Source organism: Pseudophryne corroboree, chromosome 1, assembly GCF_028390025.1.
Source record: "Pseudophryne corroboree isolate aPseCor3 chromosome 1, aPseCor3.hap2, whole genome shotgun sequence".
Lineage (NCBI taxonomy): Eukaryota > Metazoa > Chordata > Amphibia > Anura > Myobatrachidae > Pseudophryne > Pseudophryne corroboree.
The window spans coordinates 1,033,653,761-1,033,676,136 of NC_086444.1; the positions used below are offsets into that span (position 1 = coordinate 1,033,653,761).

A 22,376-nucleotide genomic window follows, 5' to 3' on the forward strand; every position below is an offset into this window, starting at 1 on the left:
AATCCTTTTCGCGTAGAGGATGCTGGGTGCCCGCCCAGCGCTTCGTGATCCTGCAGTGATTACTTGGTTCAGTACTGCTTTGTTCGTGGTTAAGTACTGTTTGTTACTTGGTTAAGTATTCTCGTTCAGCTGTTGCTGAATTTTCAAGCTGGTTAGCTAGGTTTGCCTTGTATGTGTGAGCTGGTGTGAATCTCGCCACTATCTGTGTAAAATCCTTCTCTCTAAGTTGTCCCTCTCCTCGGGCATAGTTTCTAGACTGAGTCTGGTAGGCGGGGCATAGAGGGAGGAGCCAGCCCACACTCTTAAAGTCTTAAAGTGCCCATGGCTCCTAGTGGACCAGTCTATATACCATGGTACTAATATGGACCCCAGCATCCTCTACGGACTACGAGAAAAGTATTTACCGGTAGGTAATTAAAATACTATTTTCGCATCTCTGACGCTATTAGGGCTCATGTGCTGTGTGACTGGGAAGCATGTGCAGACCTTACAAATTGGCTAACAGCGTGGTTCTCCGTGTCAGGCCCTATGTGTGTAAGTCCTTCATGAACTTTAGTCTTTTCCTTTTCTTAACAAAATACCATCTTTACATACAGTACAGGAAGACCCATACTTTAGCAATGGTGCATGCAAAAGACAAATAGTAACGTGACTTAGAATGAAAAGGATTCATTCAGTTGATCTTTGGTCTTTTGAAACCATTGATGCCATGCACTGGTCCATTCTGCATATGTAATGAGCTATTTAATAATTGTATGTTTTATATACAATTGCGTGTTAATCACATAAATACTGTTTCTTCTAGAGCAGTGATTTTCAACCTTTTTCAATTCGCAGCACACCGAACAAGATCTGAAAATTGCCAAGGCACACCATCTGTACCCCACGGAAAAACAACACACACAAGGGGAAATAAAACAAACATATATTGGTCCCCAAGGGGAAAAACACACATCCATTGTCCCCAACAGTAATTAAAACACACTGCCCCCCTGCAGTAATGCCACCACACACTGTCCCCCTGCAGTAATGCCACCACACACTGCCCCCCTGCATTAATGTCAGCACACACTGCCCCCCTGTAGTAATGCAAGCACACACTGCCCCCTTGTAGTAATGCCAGCACACACTGCTCCCCTGCAGTAATGCCAGCACACACTGCCCCCCTGCAGTAATGCCAGCACACACTGCCCCCCTGCAGTAATGCCAGCACACACTGCCCCCCTGCAGTAATGCCACCACACACTGCCCCCCTGCAGTAATTCCTCCACACCCTGCAGTATTGCCACCACACACTGCCACCCTGCAGTATTGCCACCACACACTGCCACCCTGCAGTAATGCCAGCACACACTGCCCCCCTGTAGTAATGCCAGCACACACCGCCTCCCTGCAGTAATGCTACCACACACTGCCCCCCTGCAGTATTGCCACCACACACTACCACACTGCAGTATTGCCACCACACACTGCCACCCTGCAGTAATGCCAGCACACACTGCCCCCCTGCAGTAATGCCAGCACACACTGCCCCCCTGCAGTAATGCCAGCACACACTGCCCCCCTGCAGTAATGCCACCACACACTGCCACCCTGCAGTATTGCCACCACACACTGTCACCCTGCAGTAATGCCACCACACACTGCCACCCTGCAGTAATGCCACCACACACACTGTCTGCTATATTGAAAAAGCACTGGCTAGTAAAAAAAAACCACTGGTCCAAACCTTTTAATGTTTTTTTTCCCCATCAGCGGTGGGAGTGGCGGGAGCAGTGAGGAGCGGATTCAGCGGAGCAGCATGAGCGGGATGGCGGCACGGTGTATGTGACCTATGAATCACACCACGTCGTAGGGGTCACTGGCCGGGCCACAGAAGAGCTGCCTGTGCTGCCTAATAGTGATACTGTTAGTGTATTGTATCACTATTGGGCAGCTCAGCGGGCACATCACAGTGTATATAGTGCAGACGGCAGCTGCTGGGTGCGGGCAGAAGGCGTTCCTGGCGGCGGCACATCTGATAACCGCTGGTGGCACACCAGTGTGCCGCGGCACAGCGGTTGAAAAACGCTGTTCTGTTCTTTGTGTTTCAAAATAGTTTGTTTTATGAGTAATAAATGTATTTTTGCATATAGTAGAAGATTTGTAATGATATTATCATTGTATGACTTCTCTACAAAACTCAGCGCTGTTTTTTCTGTTTTTGTTTTTACTGGTGGGTTAGCAACCTTTATTGTTTTAATTTTTTGTACATTTTCCTTGTGTCCAGCACCTTGTGGTTTCTTTGGTTGTTTGCACTCAAAATCATAGCGTCTAATTTAACTTCATATGCTGGTTGCTGAAATTGATTGTCGCAACCCATGATAATTTGAATAGAATTTTTCTTTGAAATAGTCTGTAAAAAAACTCAATAACTAACTTTGCTTAACTATAAGTGTTACCATGGAACTTCTGGTCTGCACTAATTGTTTCTAGGGTTACAGGTCTTGTTACAGCCTGGTACTAAGTGGTGGTAGCAAACATATTACTACAGGTTTTAACGCTAGTAAAACATGTGATTTCTGCTGCGGGGTTCACTGGGCTCCACAAGGATTAACATCGGGTGTAGAGTTGGATCTTGATTCGAGGCACCAACAGACTCAAAGCTTTAACTGTTCCCAAGATGCACAGCGCCGCCTCCTCTATAACCCCGCCTCTGTGCACAGGAGCTCAGTTTGTAAGTTGGTGCCATGCAGTAAGCAGGCATATCAACAGGAGGGCTGCTCATGCAGCCCTAAGAAAAGCTCATTTCAGATGAAAGAATATCTGATGACTTCAAGGGCTGCAGCAGTGTTAGATGTCAGTCAGACATCCCCTGCTGCAGCTCCATCACTCCCCCAGCGGTGCAATATACTGGTTGCCGGGTCACTGCAGCGGAGGCTCCGGTGTTCTTCATATGTTAATCACACACACGCCGCTGTCTCCCGGATCGCGTGGCCGCATTAGAAGGGGAGGTAAGGGTTCTCTTTGGAACGCTGTAATCGCGATCCAGCACACCCGTGGGAGGTGGGCCGCGCGCTAGCGTGGACACTGTAAAGGGCAGCCGCTCCACTAGCCTTCGGGACACAGGGCACAGGTATGGTTTTTGTCTCTGTGAAAAACCTTTTCATTACAGCCCGCAGCTCCCGGTGGGGAAGCAGGCAAGGGGATAAGGCCTGGCCTATAGCCCCTCCCCCATCCCCAGGGCACCATTTATGTAAATGTTCCTGCCCTGGAGCTGCATGTATATCTCCCTCCCTCCCTGTCAGCTGCCATTACACGGAGCTGCGCTGTTCCTGGGACTGCTGGGGCAAATCCTCCTCCGTAAAGCGCCTGCTCGTCAGCGCTGTGCATTTTACAGGACACTTAAGTATTCTACCTGTCAGTGAACAGTGTTAGTTAAGAAAGCGTGCATACAGTCAGGGTTGTGTGGTACAAACACCCTGTGATATATATCCAGTACTTACTGTGTTATGTTATATCTACTGTTTACATATATATCTATATACTGTAGCTATACTGAGTATCACTTTGTATTGGTAGTCCAGTGCAGTTTTATTGTTTGGAATAACTTCTGCATTGTACATTTGTGACTATGTGTGTGTGTGCATGTAGCTGCTGCGTGGCTTCCATCTCGTGTATTTCACTCAGCTTGCTACTCCTATATCCTGTAACCTGAGGGGGCTAATTGCGTCAGGTTTATTAACTGGTATAGGTATTTCACAAGATATACTTATTGTGTGTTTTTCTTTGTGATTTATAGTAACCATATATCTCTTGGATTCCTGGTTTGTGCTGACACACTACACTGGGAGTTCTTGCTAGGTATATTGGGGGTCATTCAGAGTTGATCGTAGCTGTGCTAAATTTAGCACAGCTACGATCATGAACTCAGACATGCGGGGGGACGCCCAGCACATGGCTAGTTCGCCCCGCATGTTAATGCCGCCTATCCCCCGCAGAAGTGCAAAGGCATCACACAGTGGTGATGCCTTTGCACTTCAAGAGTAGCTCCCGGCCAGCACAGCTTTAGTGTGCTGGCCGAGAGCTACTCTTCGCTCCCCGGCCCACAGTGGCTGCGTGTGACGTCCCACAGCCGCTGCGGGCCACTCCTCGCACGGTCCGGCCACGCCTGCGTTGGCTGGACCGCACCCACAAAATGGCGGGCAAACACTGCCGTTTCGCCCCCTCCCGCCCATCGACTGCCTCTGCCTGTCAATCAGGCAGAGGCGATCGTAGCGCAGCGACAGGCGGTGACGGTGCATGCGCATTTCTGACCCGATTGCTACGCTGCGAAAAACTGCAGCGTGCGATCGGGTCAGAATGACCCCCATTGCTGCTACTATTGTACTGGTTTGCCTGATATTGAACTTATCATTATGTCAGGCAACGGAACTGGGGCTTCTCCCACATTGCATCGTGGTGATGCTGCAGACACTTTTGGGGACAACATGGCAGCAGAGAGTTCAGGTTCAGGGGGGTTCCTTACCTCCCAGTGGTTCTTTAGCACCGGGGGCCACTAATGACCCATCTTGGGCTACCTTCTCCACGTTATTAAATACGCTGGTAACAAAACTTACGCTCCCTGTGGGACCTCCTATGCCAGTACAGCAGTTTATGGTGACTGCAGTCAATTCGCCATGGGTAGATCAAATCTCATCTCGGTTACAGCACTTGAACCGATCACTGACTAAAAATAAGTCTCACTCTCGCCCGCCTAAGACTAAGAAGTCTTCTAAATGTTCCGCTACGTCCTCACAATCCACCGCTGTTCCGGACACATCCTCTGAGGAGGATGGTGCATATACTGACCCCACAGACACTGACTCAGATGCTTCTGATGGGGAAGGGAAGTCACTGGTGGATGTCCCTGATTTGATTGAGGCTATCAGGCTCATTCTTCAGGTCTCTGATGATCCTGAGCCTGAGACTGTCTCTAAAAATCCGGACAGATTTAAACGTAACAAGGTGGTTAAACAAGTTTTACCTCATTCTCAACACCTGGCTGACATACGTCAGGAATCCTGGGAAAATCCGGGAACAAAATTCACACTGCATAAGAGACTGTTGTCTCGCTATCCTCTCTGCGGAGCTATGTAAGAATTGGGAAACTCCTCTGCCTGTAGATTCTCATGTTGCACGCAAGGTAGTTTCCTCAGCTCTGCCAGTGACTACCGTCACCTCTCTGAAGGAACCGATGGATAGACGTGTGGAGGGTTGTTTGAAAGCGATTCACACCCTAACGGGGGCTGTGCATAGACCAACCATTGCAGCGAGATGGGCTGCTGAAGCTGTTGAAGCATGGGCTCAGGAGCTGGAGGCGGAGCTGCCTTCCAACGCTTCTGATCATGCCAGACAATCTCTCTCATATATTGCCACGGCTTCTCTTTATCTTAAGGAGATGGCTTCCGATGCCGGGGTGCTGGCGGCCAAGGCTGCCACTACGTCCATCTTGGCTCGACGTATCCTTTGGTTGAGATCCTGGTCGGTGGATATGAATTATAAGAAAACCCTGGAAGTGCTTCCTTTTAAGGGAGACATTCTTTTTGGAGAAGACCTCAATAAGATTGTGGCTGGCCTGGCTTCTGCTAAAACAGCTTGCCTACCAAGTACGGCTCCTTCCGCCTAGAAGGCTAAAAGTACTTTCTCTCGGCCCTTTCGTCCTCCAGGTAAAGCAAAAGGTCAGGCGTACCCAAAACAAGCTCGTACTTCCAAACCTGCCAAGCCCTGACCAAAGCCTGCCTGGGCCGCCCGTCAGCCTGCTTCCAAAACTGACAAGCCTGCCGCATAACGGTGCGGGCCTCCCCCTGGGGGATCCCAGGATGATGGGCCGGCTTCTAGGTTTTGCCCGGGAATGGTTGAAGACCACTTCCGATGCCTGAGTAAGGGAAGTCGTCACTCTAGGTTACGCCGTATCCTTCAAGAATCATCCCCCTCATCGATTTTGCCTGACAGATGTCCCTTTGGTACGGGTGAAGGCAAACACTCTTCATTCGGTTGTACAGTCCCTCTTGACCACAGGAGTGGTAGTACAGGTGCCTCTGGCTCAGAGAGGCAAGGGGTTCTATTCACCGCTGTTTCTAGTCCCAAAAACTAACTGGTCCTCGCGGCCCATTCTCAATCTCAAGTCCTTGAACAAGTATGTGAGGGTCTCCAAGTTTCGTATGGAAACTCTACGCTCTATTGTTCTGGCCTTGGAGCCTGGGGCATATATGGTCTCCCTGGACACACAGGATGCCTACCTGCATATTCCTATTGCAATTTCACATCAGCAGTACCTGAGGTTTGCGGTGGGCAAACTTCATTACCAATTTTGGGCGTTACCTTTTGGTTTGACAACGGCTCCGTGAGTTTTCACCAAAGTAATGGCGGTAATGACGGCTGTACTCTGCCGTCAAGGGGTCAGGATCCTGCCGTACCTGGACGATTTGTTGATCCTCTCAAATTCCCCTGGAATTCTCCTGCGTTATCTAGATCTGGCTGTCCAGTTCATGAAAGCCCACGGGTGGCTGGTCAACTGGAAGAAATCTTCTCTGGTTCCTGCTCGGAGCGTGGTGCACCTGGGAGCATTATTGGACACACTCAACCAGTGGTTGTTCTTGTCTCAGGAGAAAGTCCTGAAGCTTCAGGACAGGATTCGATGCTTCCTATCTCGTCCGCAAGTGTCAATACATTCGGCAATGCAGGTGCTAGGTCTCATGGTGTCGGCTTTCGACATGAAGTATGCTTAATTCCATTCTCGTCCTCTGCAGAAGTTAATTCTTGCCAAGTGGGACGGCCTGCCTCACCGGATCAGATCTCAAATGATCTCCTTGTCTCCTGAGGTCCGCCTGTCACTGAGCTGGTGGCTTCAGGACCATCGATTGAGCAGGGATCGTCCCTTCTGGATATCCAACTGGGTCCTGCTGACGACGGATGCCAGTCTGAGAGGTTGGGGCACGGTGTTGGAACAACGCTCCTTCAGGGTCGGTGGACTGAGGAGGAGTCTCAACTCCCGATAAACATTCTGGCACTGTGGGCGGTGTTCAATGCACTGAACCTGGCCCAGCATTTGATATAGAACAGACCAGTTCAAGTACAATCTGACAACGCCACCACGGTGGCGTACATCTATCGTCAAGGCGGCACTCGAAGCCGCGTGGCAATGAGGGAAGTATCACAAATTCTTCAGTGAGCAGAACGCCATCTGCCGGCCATATCCGCAGTGTTCATTCCAGGGGTCCTAAACTGGGAAGTGGACTTTTTCAGTCGTCGGGATGTACATGCCGGAGAGTGGAGCCTCCATCCAGAGGTGTTTCAATTTCTAGTGGACAAGTAGGGCCTTCCTTATGTGGACCTGATGGCGTCTCGACACAATCACAAGGTTCCGGTCTTCGGAGCAAGGATAAGGGATCCTCAAGCAACGTTAGTGGACGCCTGGAATTCCATGGAACCTTCGGCTGCCGTACGTGTTCCCTCCGGTTTCACTCCTGCCCAGAGTAATAAGGAAGTGCAGAGTACAAAAATGAATAAAACCAGTGGCGCAAACAGAGATGAACATGCATGGGTTTATAACACCACAACCTGATTCGCTTCTCTACGGATGTGATTGTCGATTCCTTAGTGTTATTGTATCTGCTCCCGATATTTACCTCAAAAGAGAAGGATTATAGTGCAACACTGTTTGGTAAAAAGAAATCCCAATTTATTTATATTCCACTCACATGAAGGAATTAAAACAATACGTATATAGGGTTTCACGATGCAACCAGAACAGTGGTCCCTTCCCATATTTCTCTGGATCAACACCTCGGAGGAAATAGATTTAGTGCAACACTGCGGGATTTTTTCTTACAGTTTTAATAAAATCACACTCACATTTAACAAAAGAAATCACAGCATAAAAGCATAGGGGATTTCTGGTCCTCACAAACTCCGGAAATGAGTTCCAAAAAGGCCTGGATATCCACATCCGATGGTCGAGTTCCAGTTCCACCCCTCAAAAGTTCCATGATAAAAGGCACCTTGCTTAACGCGTTTCGGACCTACAAGTTTATGGTCCTTCCTCAGAAGCATGGTGCACCTTATGTCCAACTCGGTATTTATACCTTAAAACCAATTAGTTGCTCCTCCAGGTTCCTGTGTTTCTGGGCGCCAAAACGAGCCGCGATCGCTCTCCTCCGTCACTTCCGTGCGTTCCACCGCGCACTTCCGGCGGTGGCGGAAGTGACGTATCGTCTCCACATGCGTTCCACCAGCGAGCGGAGAATCCCGTATTTTACGGAAGAGAGGCTCTTTTCTCAAACACTGCGGCTACTTAGAGATCATTTCACATCACTCGTCCCAAGTTGTTAAGAGGCACAATCCAGCATCACAGGAAGCGGTGGTCCTCAAAAAATAATAAAAAAAGTTACATATTATGACAAACTTAAACACGAGAGAAGAGGAATATATAGATAATATAATAAGACAAAAAATAAATCTAAGAAGGGGATAACTTTCTAAAGGGAAAACACAATCACAAGAAATGCTTCAACTCGAAGTCTCTATTGAGACCTTGGGGTACTAATGTTTTTAATTGAAATATCCACCGCATTTCGGCTTTAGACAATCTCAAATCTATATCTCTACATTTCCATGTTGGTTTTACTTGTTGTATTCCCCAAAACGATTTAATAAAGCATTCCTTCGATTTATGTTTTTCTTTGAAATGGGCAGATAGAGTATGCGACTCAAGCCCTTTTTTCACATTATAGATGTGTTCAGCCATCCTTGTTTTCAAAGTTCTCGTGGTTTTACCTATGTACATTAAATTACATGAGCATTTTACTGCATAGATAACGTACTTCGAGTTACAAGTAATAAAATCCCTGATTGGGTATATTTTCCCATTAACATTAAACTCTTTAATTTTAGAGGGATTATTTTCTGTTAGTCTACACATCGCACAGAGACCACAGCGATGGAAACCTTGGATCCTAACACTTGTACTTTTCTCATCTTCAACCGAACTGCGGACTACTTTGCTCTTAATGTTCGGTGCTCTACGGTATATAAAGGAGGGTTTTTCAGGAAGTTCTTTACCAATTATCGGATCCCTTTGAAGTAGTGGCCAATTCTTTCTATTACAATTTTCAATCTCCCTAGAATTGGAACTAAATCTACTTATAAAGGACCAGTTACACTTATTCTTATTTGTCGCTTTCTTAGCATTTATCTTAAGTAAAGACGATCTTTCCACTTCATCTAATCTCTTCTTCGCCTTTTCTAAAGCCTCCTTTTATAACCCTTTTCTAGAAATCTATTTCGTGTTTCTTCTATTTGTTCTTGACACACTTCAGGTTCTGAGCAGTTTCTTTTTATTCTACTTTACTGACCAAAAGGAATCCCACTCAGCCAGCTCTCATGGTGTAAGCTATCTCTCTCTCTCTCGCTCTCTCTGTGTGTATATATATATATATAACTATTACAATCAGTGGATTTTCGATAATTCCTTGAATGTATAGCTCCATTTTTTATATAGATACACAAATCCAGAAAAGCAATATCACTCTTACTTTTTTGGAAAGTTGGGGATATATTAAAGTCATTGATATTCAACGACTCACAAAAAGTATTCAATTCCTCATCTGAACCGTTCCAAACAAAGAAAATATCGTCTATTAACCTTTGCCAGGATACCAGGCCTGCCCCGCCCCCCTGCTGGCCCCCAGGCCATATATAATTGTCCTCCCAGTATGACATGAAAAGGTTAGCATAACTGGGGGCATTCCTGGTACCCATGGCGGTTCCTATAGACTGAACATAGTAGACCCCATCAAAGAAAAAATAATTATTTTTTTTTAAATAAACTCTATTCCTCTCAGAATAAAGTCTTTAGTGTTCATATCAAGAGTACTTTTGTTAAGCAAGAAAGAAACCGCTTCTGAACCCTTCTCTGCATTAATAACAGTTTAGAGTGTGCTAACATCAGCACTACAAAGGGTGTAATTCTCGCTCCAATCCATATTTCCAATTCTATTTAAGACATCCTTGGTGTCCCTCAAATAGGCTCGTGTCTGTTTTACTAAGGGATGTAAAAAACCATCGATAACTGCAGACAGGTTACTCGTAATGCTATTTGTTCCGGAGATTATGGGTCTGCCGGGGGGGTGGGGTGGGGGGGGGGGGGGTGTTTAGGATCCTTATGTAGTTTCGGGAGAACATAAATAGTGGGTATGGAGGGGGTCTTGATATTTATAAAGTCCGACTCACTTTGGGTTATGACTCCCTTTTCTACTGCTTTCGAGGTAAAATCTAGGAGTGTTTTCATAATTCTATCTGTAGGGTCCCCTTTTAATTTCATATAGGTGTTCCCACCTTTTAATTGTTTAAAAATCTCATCCATATAGACCTCTCTATCTAAAAGAACTATACAAAGAAAATATAGTGGTCGACCTAATGACTGTCAACCATAACATGGTCGACCATGTGAACGGATACCTTTTTTCACATTATAGATGTGTTCAGCCATCCTTGTTTTCAAAGTTCTCGTGGTTTTACCTATGTACATTAAATCACATGAGCATTTTACTGCATAGATAACATACTTCGAGTTACAAGTAATAAAATCCCTGATTGGGTATATTTTCCCATTAACATTAAACTCTTTAATTTCAGAGGGATTATTTTCTGTTAGTCTACACATCGCACAGAGACCACAGCGATGGAAACCTTGGATCCTAACACTTGTACGTTTCTCATCTTCAACCGAACTGCAGACTACTTTGCTCTTAATGTTCGGTGCTCTACGGTATATAAAGGAGGGTTTTTCAGGAAGTTCTTTACCAATTGTCGGATCCCTTTGAAGTAGTGGCCAATTCTTTCTAATACAATTTTCCATCTCCCTAGAATTGGAACTAAATCTACTTATAAAGGACCAGTTACACTTATTCTTATTTGTCGCTTTCTCTGCATTTATCTTAAGTAAAGACGATCTTTCCACTTCATCTGGTGATAAAACCGGCGTATAAAGGTCGACACATGAAAAGGTCGACATGAGTTTTTTTACTTTTGGGGAAGTTTTCCATACTTTACGATCCACGTGGACTACGATTGGAACGGTAATCTGTGCCGAGCGAAGCGGTAGCGGAGCGAAGGCACCATGCCCGTAGCATGGCGAGCGAAGCGGTGCACTAATTGGGGTTCCCAGTCACTTTACGCAAAAAACGACACCAAAAAAAAGGTAAAAAACTAATGTCGACCTTTTCACGTGTCGACCTTTCATGCGTCGACCATTTTCATGTGTCGACCATGTGTCAATGTCGACCATGTCAATGTCGACCAATAGTGGTCGACCTAATGACTGTCGACCATAACATGGTCGACCATTCATACCGGAACCGTGAAAAAAGGGCTTGAGTCACATACTCTATCTGCCCATTTCAAAGAAAAACATAAATCGAAGGAATGCTTTATTAAATCGTTTTGGGGAATACAACAAGTAAAACCAACATGGAGATGTAGAGATATAGATTTGAGATTGTCTAAAGCCGAAATGCGGTGGATATTTCAATTAAAAACATTAGTACCCCAAGGTCTCAATGGAGACTTCGAGTTGAAGCATTTCCTGTGATTGTGTTTTCCCTTTAGAAAGTTATCCCCTTTTTAGATTTATTTTTTGTCTAATTATATTATCTATATATTCCTCTTCTCTCGTGTTTTAGTTTGTCATAATATGTAATTTTTTTTTTATTTTTTGAGGACCACCGCTTCCTGTGATGCTGGATTGTGCCTCTTAACAACTTGGGACGAGTGATGTGAAATGATCTCTAAGTAGCCGCAGTGTTTGAGAAAAGAGCCTCTCTTCCGTAAAATACGGGATTCTCCGCTCGCTGGTGGAATGCATGTGGAAACGATACGTCACTTCCGCCACCGCCGTAAGTGCGCGGTGGAACGCACGGAAGTGACGGAGGAGAGCGATCGCGGCTCGTTTTGGCGCCCAGAAACACAGGAACCTGGAGGAGCAACTAATTGGTTTTAAGGTATAAATACAGAGTTGGACATAAGGTGCACCATGCTTCTGAGGAAGGACCATAAACTTGTAGGTCCGAAACGCGTTAAGCAAGGTGCCTTTTATCGTGGAACTTTTGAGGGGTGGAACTGGAACTTGACCATCGGATGTGGATATCCAGGCCTTTTTGGGACTCATTTCCGGAGTTTGTGAGGACCAGAAATCCCCTATGCTTTTATGCTGTGATTTCTTTTGTTAAATGTGAGTGTGATTTTATTAAAACTGTAAGAAAAAAATCCCACAGTGTTGCAGTAAATCTATTTCCTCCGAGGTGTTGATCCAGAGAAATACGGGAAGGGACCACTGTTCCGGTTGCATCGTGAAACCCTATATACGCATTGTTTTAATTCCTTCATGTGAGTGGAATATAAATAAATTGGGATTTCTTTTTACCAAACAGTGTTGCACTATAATCCTTCTCTTTTGAGGTCAATATCGGGAGCAGATACAATAACACTAAGGAATCGACAATCACATCCGTAGAGAAGCGAATCAGGTTGTGGTGTTATAAACCTATGCATGTTCATCTCTGTTTGCGCCACTGGTTTTATTCATTTTTGTACTCTGCACTTTTCTTCGGCTTTGGGGAACCCTTTGTTTAAAACTTGGCTGCACCTAGAGTGTTTATTGCGCAAAAATCAGGTTTCTCCCTCTACAATAAGGAAGTTCAAGCAAGAAGGAGGAATCCTAGTTCTGATCGCTCCAGCGTGGCCCAGACGTCATTGGTTCTCTGATCTACAAGGCCTCTCGCTAGATCGTCCCCTTCTACTTCCACAACGACCAGACCTCCTCGTTCAGGGCCCTTTTGTTTACCAGGACTTGGCCCGTCTGGCTTTGACGGCGTGGCTCTTGAAGCTTCCGTCTTGAGGTCCAAGGGTTTTTCTGAGGTGGTCGTTCAAAGTATGTTGAAGGCCCGTAAGCTGGCTTCTGCTCGGATTTACTATAGGGTCTGGAATTCTTACTTTACTTGGTGTGCGTCTCATAATCATGACTTTTTCAAGTTTAGTATGGTCAAACTGTTGGCCTTCCTACAACAGGGCCTGGATTTAGGCCTTCGTCTGGCCTCCCTCAAGGTTCACATTTCTGCCTTGTTGGTTTGGTTTCAGAGAGAGATTACTACCCTACCGGATGTTCATACTTACACTGTTGGGTGTGTTGCGGATTCAGCCTCCTTATGTACCGCCTGTGGCCCCTTGGGATTTGTCGGTGGTTTTGGAGGCTTTGCAAGAGTCTCCGTTTGAACCTCTTGCATCTGCAGACCTTAAGTTACTTTCCCTTTAAAGTTTTGTTTTTGCTGGCTATCGCGTCAGCTAGAAGGGTCTCGGACTTGGGTACCTTGTCCTGTAAGTCCCCCTATCTGATTTTTTCACCGTGACCGGGCGGTTCTTAGAACGTGTCCGGATTATCTACCCAAGGTTGTGCCTTCCTTCCACCTTGATCAGGAGATTGTGGTTCCGGCCTTTAGTTTTACTGAGTTGTCTTCCAAAGTGCAGTCTTTAAATGTGGTTCGGGCTCTCCGTATCTATGTGAAGCGAACTGCCTCCATTAGGAAGTCTGATTCTCTCTTTGTGCTGTTTGGATTTCACAAACGTGGCTGGCCTGCTAACAAGCAGACCTTGGCCAGATGGATTAGAATGGTGATTGCACATGCTTATGTACAGGCTGGTCTGCCAGCTCCTGCTACCATCAAAGCCCATTCTACTCGGTCTGTTGGACTTTCTTGGGCGGCCCGCCGTGGTGTGACCCTTGAACAATTGTGCAAGGCGGCTACGTGGTCCTCAGTGAACACATTCATAAGGTTCTATGCCTTCGATACTTCCACCTCCCAGGATGCTTCCTTTTGACGCCGGGTTCTTGTGCGCGCTACAGTGCGTCCCCTCCCATATGGAACTGCTTTAGGACCTCCCTGATGTTAATCCTTGTGGAGCCCAGTGTACCCCGCAGCAGAAAACGAGATTTATGGTAAGAACTTACCCTTGTTAAATCTCTTTCTGCAAGGTACACTGGGCTCCACAAGGCGCCCACGCTGACGCACTTGGCTTCTTTGAGTTGGTATGGCATTAGCCGCTGATACCCTCTCCTGTAGTGAGCGTGTGGTGTATGTGGCTACTCACTATTGTCGTCTCTGGTACCTGCTACTGCATTGGACTGGTTAACGAAACTGAGATCCTGTGCATGGAGGCGGGGTTCTAGATTAGGCGGCGCTGTGCATCTTGGGAACAGTCAAAGCTTTGAGCCTGTTGGTGCCTCGGATCAAGATCCTACTCTACACCCGATGTTAATCCTTGTGGAGCCCAGTGTACCTCGCAGAAAGATTTAACAGCGGTCAGTTCTTACCATAAATCTCATTCCCCCCCCCCCCAACGTTATACTTCAGACACTTGTTTTTTTGGTAGACATATTGTTTACTTTAGTTTTCTTTACCTCAAACATCAGATCTGCTGTGTAGGTACAACTGTATAACTCTACCTTAACTTTTGTATTTAGTGATGTTATTTTGTATAATATTATATGTGTATGAAAAATGAAATCTCTTAAGGTGGGTACACACTGGCCGATATATCGGCCGTTCTATTCAACGTCCGATATATCGCGGGTCCGTATGCCAATGTGAACGGGCGATATGTCTGTGAACTCCGTCGTTCACAGACATATCACGTCGGCCCCGCAGCACAGCCGACGGGCAATATATCTACTGATGTATTGGCGCATCGCTGTGTGTGTGTGTACGGGCGACCATCCGGCCGCCCGTACACATGGTGCGGTGGCCGGCAGTGATTGGCAGCTGAACTGGGCGGCTGTGTATACACGCCCGCCCAGTTCATGATATCAGTCCCCGACGGATCGGGCAGTGTGTATGCACAGCACACTGCCCGATCCGTCCATAGATATATCTGCAGATCAATTGATCTGCAGATATATCTATCAGTGTGTACCCACCTTTAAAGTGGTCTACAAACACTGAATTAAAACATGTAACCACAATATTTTCTTACTGCTTTTTAGGTATCAGATTGTTGTTGAAATAATTCAAGCAACTACAATCGGAAGCTTTCCACAGATGAAAAGACAAAAAGGTGAGACGTTTATTAATAGTAATATTAGCTACATCTTCTAATTGGCAAAAACCCGTTAACCATTTGTGAGTTAAGAGATTATGGTGGACAGTTACCAAACCACCTAAAGAGGACAAGGGGAGGTGTTGGCTATAGCAAGTAATCAGATTCTAGCTATCATTTTATATCATGTAATAGATAATTTTGGGATCTCTTCATGAAGCAGTGAAGAGTGGAGAAGTGAGCCTGTGGAGAAGTTGCCCATGGCAACCAATCAGCTGCTCCGTACAATTGTGTAGTATGCAAATTACGACTGTTACTTCAATGTTGATTGGTTGCCATGGGCAACTTCTCCACTGGCTCACTACTCCACACTTTTCACTGCTTCATAAATAGACCCCTTATTGCTAGAATCTTATTGGTTGCAAAAGGCAGCATCTCCTCTTGTCCTCTTTAGAAGGTGTGACAAATCTCTTCTATGTCTGGCCATGCACCTTGAGCAAATAAAATGACTGAAGTGGATTTTGTCTTCAGTAAATGTCACTGTGCCTGTATGAAAGCCGGTAGATGACAATGTATTACATATGCTGCTTGTAAGGTTACATATGTTTTATCTACGAGACTGTCAGTTTATATTAAGGGTTTGTTGGGGACATACTGCATTTGCTTATTTTGTAAATAGAAGAGTTGAGAAAGAGAGAGGGTATAACTCTAGAGCAGGGGTGGCCAAACAGTCGATCGCGATCGACTGGTCGATCGCGGACATGCGACCAGTCGATCGCGGACATGCGACCAGTCGATCGCGATCCGCCGCCCAGCCACCCGAAGCCGCGCCTCTCCTGCCTGCCGCTCTGCCTCCTCAGTCTGGTCTGCGGCATGACCTTCAGGCTGTGTGTATAAGGTGTATATGAAACATAAATGAATTGTGTGACTGTAGATACACTTTGTTCAATGCACAAAGTTACAAAAAATATTGGCTATAATGACCTTCAGGCTGTGTGGATAAGGTGTACATGAAACATAAATGCATCCTGTGCTTAGATTTAGGTCCCATCACCATGATATCTCATTATGGTATGCAATTATTCCAAAAGACGGAAAAATCTGATATCCAAAATACCTCTGGTCCCAAGCATTTTGGATAAGGGATACTCAACCTGTACATTGTTTTAGGTGTACACAAATGGTTCCTCTTCTGTGTTGAGGAGGCATACATACTCTAAAGGTGCATATACACTGGGCATTTTTATCCCAGCGTGCCAGCGATGTGTCCACGGTGGTGGTGGTGGTGGTGGGGGGGGGGCGGAGCGGGGGGGGGGGGGGGGGGGGCGGAGCACGGAGCACTTTCCACAGTAGAAGACTGTACAGCCCAACAGACGGCTGCGGCCAGCGATGATGCTGGAGTGCGCATCACCGCTTACCGCCCGGCCATACACACTGACCGAATTTGAGCTCAAAGTGGCTGAAAATACCAGAAGTGATCTACTTTGAGCTCAAAATCAGCTAGTGTGTATGGTCCTTTATACATTCTGTTCTGAAAGGGATTTGAACACTGAGGGCCTGATTCTGATTGGGGAATGAAGTAAGGAAGAGCAAGTAATTGTGTATGTGGGTAAAACCATACTGCACTGCAGATGAGGCAGATTTAAAACGTGCTTAGAGATTAATAGGCCCTACACACTGGCCGATCCGCCGCCGAGCTGCCCGGCGGCGGATACGGCCGACGGGCGACCCGGCGGCGGGGAAGCAGTGACGGGGGGAGTGAAGTTTCTTCACTCCCCCCGTCACACGGCTCCATAGAACTGCAGGCAAATATGGACGAGATCGTCCATATTGGCCTGCATGTACAGCCAACGGGGGACCAGCGATGAACGAGCGCGGGGGCCGCACATCGTTCATCGCTGGAGCCTCCACACTGCACGATATGAACGTTATCTCGTTCATTAATGAACGAGATCGTTCATATCGTGCAGTCATGTCGGCCAGTGTGTAGGGCCCATTAGTTTTGAGAGGCGTGTCCAAACTGAAATCTGTTAATTATTAATATCTATATTACAATTGCAGTGTAAAAATAAAGCTTTCCAGTATTTTTGGGCTTTATGCAAAAACATCCAGTAAAAGACATTCATGTATTTGCACCATTTGCATTGTCCAGGTGCACAGTTACTTTCTCTTTCTTACTTTATTCACATATCAGAATCGGGTCCTGAGTTCCTCATGTCTCATTAGAGATTCATTGTTGTGAGTTATTTTACAACAGATTTGTTAGGGAAACCTTGTTTTGTGGGGGTAATTCCAAGTTGATCGCAGCAGGATTTTAACAGATATAACATGTGCAGAGAGAGTTAGATTTGGGTGGGTTATTTTGTTTCTGTGCAGAGTAAATACTGCCTGCTTTATTTTTACACTGCAATTTAGATTTCAGTTTGAACACACCCCATCTAAATCTAACTCTCTCTGCACATGTTATATCTGCCCCCCCCTGCAGTGCACATAGTTTTGCCCAACTGCTAAAAAAAATTCCTGCTGTGACCAACTTGGAATTACCCCCTATGAGAGGTGAGTGTATTGAGATGTTTGCTGTTTACCAATAGTTAAACCTGTGTTTTAAGTGCAAATCTACAAATCTGAGGGCGTCTGTACATGATCAGATGTAGCTGGACCTCAGGGTCTGGGTCTATGGCCAGTTTGGACACAATAAACACATAACACATCTGTTTGTTTGAAACCTGTCCTAGTTTCATTAAAGTAATATCAGAGCATTAGCTTGTCTGACTCATGTGTAGGGTAAATGCAATAAGTATGGAGTTAGAATCATATTTGTAATATTTATTTCTAGTACTCCACAAGGCATACTTGCCAACTCTCCTGAAATGGCTGGTAGGCTCCCGAAAAACCGGTGACGCTCCTGACCCCATAGAAGTGGGCATGTCTCCCGGACAGCTGTCACCTGCCTGTACCCCACTGCAGCCGCACACAAGCTCCCGCAGCCGGGAGGTTGTGTGCGGACGTTTGTGTCGTACCACGCCCCCCCCGCCATGCCTAGCTGGCCACCTTCTCACAGGGCGGGCATCCAGAATATCGGCAAGTATGCCACAAGGGATCTGCAGTGCCGTACTAAGAACATACAGTACTATATAAGCATAGGACATAAAGTGCATACGAGAGTACAGACATTATAGGACAAAACCAATATTTCCATGGCAATTACTAGCAAATTCGTGCTTGCTGCATCTGTACTCCACTAATAACATACATACTTTTATCTTTTTACATAAGTTTCTCTTACGTCCTAGAGGATGCTGGGGTCCACATCAGTAGCATGGGGTATAGACTGGTCCACCAGGAGCCATTGGCACTTTAAGAGTTTGAGAGTGTGGGCTGGCTCCTCCCTCCCCCCAGACTCAGTTTAGAAAATGTGCCCAGAGGAGCCGGTCACAGCTAGGGGAGCTCTACAGAGCTTCTTTAGAAAAAGTTTTTTTTTTGTTTTTTTTTTAGTGTTTGTTATTTTACAGGGAGTCTGTTGGCAACAGCCTCCCTGCTTCGTGGGACTAAGGGGGGGAGGGGGGGGGGGAGTAGTGTCCACCCTGTGGGGTCTGAGCCAGTATCTCCGCTGAAAGGACACAGCTCCTGAGGGGATTGATCGTTCCCCACCACAGGGGATCGCTCACCCCAGCAGCATGCCGCCACCCCCTGACAGAGCCAGAAGATTGGTGGCGAGTGAGTCACCGACCCCCCCCTAGCAAGCGGGGGGCCAGTGTGAAGATGGCGGCAACAGGGTATGGAGCACAGTACTAACTGCGCTTCGGGGCTCAGCGGTACATAGTGCGGCGCTGTGAGGGGCGACCTGAGCCAGCGCCTACACTGGTCACACAGCCTGTCGGGGTCGGGATCTCTGCCAGCATAATACCTCAGGCCACTATAATCCTATGAAGAGCGGGAAGACAGTGCCATTTTCCTGCCTGCACAACGCTGTCAGTGAAGAGCAAGTCCCTCCTGAACAACTCCAGCTATCTCTCACTGTACCAGGGGGTTGTAGAAGGGGGGAGGCTGTATACAGTCTGTGTAACCTATTAAGGTGCACAGTCAGCGCTGGTTGGGGTCTCCCTTTACCTTAAAAGCGCTGTGTGTGGGTTGGCTCTAATCTCTGTCTCTCTCTTGCCATTCTTGGGGTGAAATTCTGTCTGCCCTTCCGTGTGTGTGTGTGTGTGTGTGTGTGTGTGTGTGTGTGGAGTGTCTGTGGTCTCCATTAAGCTATGTCCAGGGACTCTGTGTCATATGCCGCAGAGGATATGTCCTCTCAGGATGATCCCATTCCATGTAATCAGGATTGCACTGTTTTAGCACAGTTACCAGCAAGGGAGCCTGAGTGGTTATCCTCTATCAAATCTATGATTTCTCCAATTTCTACAAGGGTTACACACAATGAGTCTGCAACTCAGGCTTTACAGAGCTCTATGGCAGTCTGGCCCAGTTCTGTTACCTCAGGGCCCCCTGCTGTATATTCCCTAAAACGTGCTCTTGCACAGATTATACAAGATGACACGGATACCGATTCTGACACTGAGGATGGTGATGGGGATGTGTTGAGGGGGGCAGCATGTCTTGCAAAAGGGGTGCAGTTGATGAAAGAGGCCATTAGGGATGTGTTGAATATTACTGATGCAACACCTGTGCAGGTTGAGGAGGCTTATTTTACTGAAAATAAGAAAGCCTCGCTAACCTTCCCTGCATCCAAAGAATTAAATGCTATATTTGAAAAAGCATGGGAAAACCCTGAGAAAAAATTCCAGATCCCTAAAAGGGTCCTGGTGACGTTTCCTTTCCCTGTGGAGGATAGAAAACAAATGGGAGAACCCGCCCATTGTTGGACGCGTCTGTATCCAGACTCTCAAAAAAGGTGGTTTTACCTGTTCCAGGATCCACCGCCTTGAAAGTGCCGGCTGATCGTAAAATTGATAATACGCTCAAATCCATGTACACGGCTTCAGGGGCTATATTACGTCCCAATATTGCCAGTGCTTGGATTGACAAAGCTATAGTAAAGTGGTCAGGCACATTACTTGAAAATTTGAATACTATGGATAAATCTGATGTTGAATTGTTTTTTCGTAACATTCAGGATTCGGCAGGATTTCTCGTAGAATCCATGAAAGACCTGGGTTCCATGGCTGCGGGAATTTCTTCCATGTCTGTCTCAGCTCGTCGAGGACTGTGGATGCGACAGTGGTCTGCCGATGCGGACTCCAGGAGAAGTGTGGAGGCCCTACCCTACACAGGTCAGGCTCTATTTAGGGAAGCGTTAGATGCGTGGATCTCCACGGCTACGGTGGGTAAGTCACCTTTTCTTCCCTCAGCTGCACCTGCTACAAAGAAACCCTTTTCTTCAACTGCATCACAGCCCTTTCGGGCTGCCAAGCCACGAAAGGCAAGACCGTCCAACACCTTCTTTAGGGGAGAAGAACAGGAGCAGGAACAGAAACCTGAAGCAGGAACAGAAACCTGCTTCAGGTACGCCGAAGTCCTCCGCATGACGGTGGACTGCACTCCCTGGAGGTGGGGCCGGTGGGAGCGAGACTCAGGCTTTTCTGTCACGTCTGGTTGTCGTACAGCCTGAATCACTGGTTGCAAGATATCGTGACCAAGGGGTATAGGCTGGAATTTCAACATCTCCCTCCTTACGGATTCTTCAAATCAGGCTTACCAGCTTTGCTGGCAGACAGGGCTGTTCTGCAGGCAGCCGTCCAGAAGTTGGTGGAGGCACAGGTTATTGTACAGGTCCCTCCTCATCTGCAAAACAAAGGTTACTATTCGAACCTTTTTGTGGTACCGAAACCGGATGGTTCGATCAGGCCCATTCTGAACCTAAAATCGCTAAATCCCTTTCTGAAGGAGTTCAAGTTCAAAATGGAATCTCTAAGGGCGGTGATATTAAGTCTGGAAGAGGGGGAATTCCTGGTATCCCTGAATATCAAGGATGCGTACCTCCACATTCCGATTTGGCCACCGCATCAGGCTTATCTCTGATTCGCACTGTTGGACTGTTACTATCAGTGTCAGGCTCTGCCATTCGGCCTCTCCACAGCACCGAGGGTTTTCACTAAGGTGATGACAGAAATGATGGGTCTCCTCCGCAGACGGGGTGAACATAATTCCATATCTGGACGATCTGCTGATAAAGGCTCTGTCCAAGGAGAAGCTGTTACACTCCATCCTTCTCACGACCCATCTACTCAGGGAACACAGTTGGATCCTGAATCTTCCAAAATCAAATTTGCAACCAACCAGGTTGTCCTTTCTGGGAATGATCCTTGACACGTAAGTGCAGAGGATGTTTTTTCCAGAGGAAAAAGCGTTGGTGATACAAGCAATGGTCCGGGATGTCCTAAAGCCAGCCCGGGTGCCGGTTCATCAGTGCATTCGCCTTCTGGGGAAGATGGTGGCCTCTTACGAGGCTCTACAGTATGGGAGGTTTCATGCTCGGTCTTTCCAATTGGATCTCCTGGACAAGTGGTCGGCATCCCATCTACATATGTACCAGAGGATAAGTCTGTCACCAAATGCCAGGATTTCACTCCTATGGTGGTTGCAACTACCTCACCTTCTGGAGGGCTGCAGGTTCGGGATTCAGGACTGGGTCCTTCTAACTACGGATGCAAGTCTCTGAGGCTGGGGCGCAGTCACTCAAGGGGAGACCTTCCAAGGAAGGTGGTCAAGTCTGGAAGCCGGCCTGCGGATAAACATTCTAGAACTAAGAGCCGTCTACAACGGTCTTCTCAAAGCCGCCCATCTTCTGAGAAATCAGGTAATTCAAGTGCAGTCGGACAATGTAACGACAGTGGCTTACATCAACCGACAGGGCGGAACGAAGAGCAGAGCTGCAATGTCAGAGGTAACGAGAGTCATCCTCTGGGCAGAAAAACACGTGTTGGCGCTGTCAGCAATCTTCATTCCGGGAGTAGACAACTGGGAAGCGGACTTCCTCAGCAGAAACTATCTCCATCCAGGAGAGTGGGTACTCCATCCGGAGGTGTTTACGGAGGTAACAGATCTTTGGGGTGTACCTCAAATCGATATAATGGCCTCTTGTCTCAACAAGAAGCTTTGGCGATATTGTTCCAGGTCGAGGGACCCGCAAGCAGTGGCGGTGGATGCCCTGGTGACTCCGTGGGTGTTCCAGTCGGTGTACCTGTTTCCTCCACTTCCACTCATCCCAAGAGTTCTAAAGCTCATAAGGAGAATAAGTGTTCAAGCGATCCTCATTGCTCCAG

The 22,376-nt window shown here is 46.9% G+C and overlaps 1 protein-coding gene across 1 annotated transcript in view; it reads left to right on the plus strand.

The window, feature by feature from the left end:
* The window catches only part of SNX25 (sorting nexin 25), a 552,258-nt gene that overhangs the window by 263,271 nt on the left and 266,611 nt on the right, over window positions 1-22,376 (plus strand). Inside the window, 1 exon segment of the mRNA XM_063920745.1 lies at window positions 15,056-15,126. Coding sequence (XP_063776815.1) covers window positions 15,056-15,126 — 71 coding nt within the window.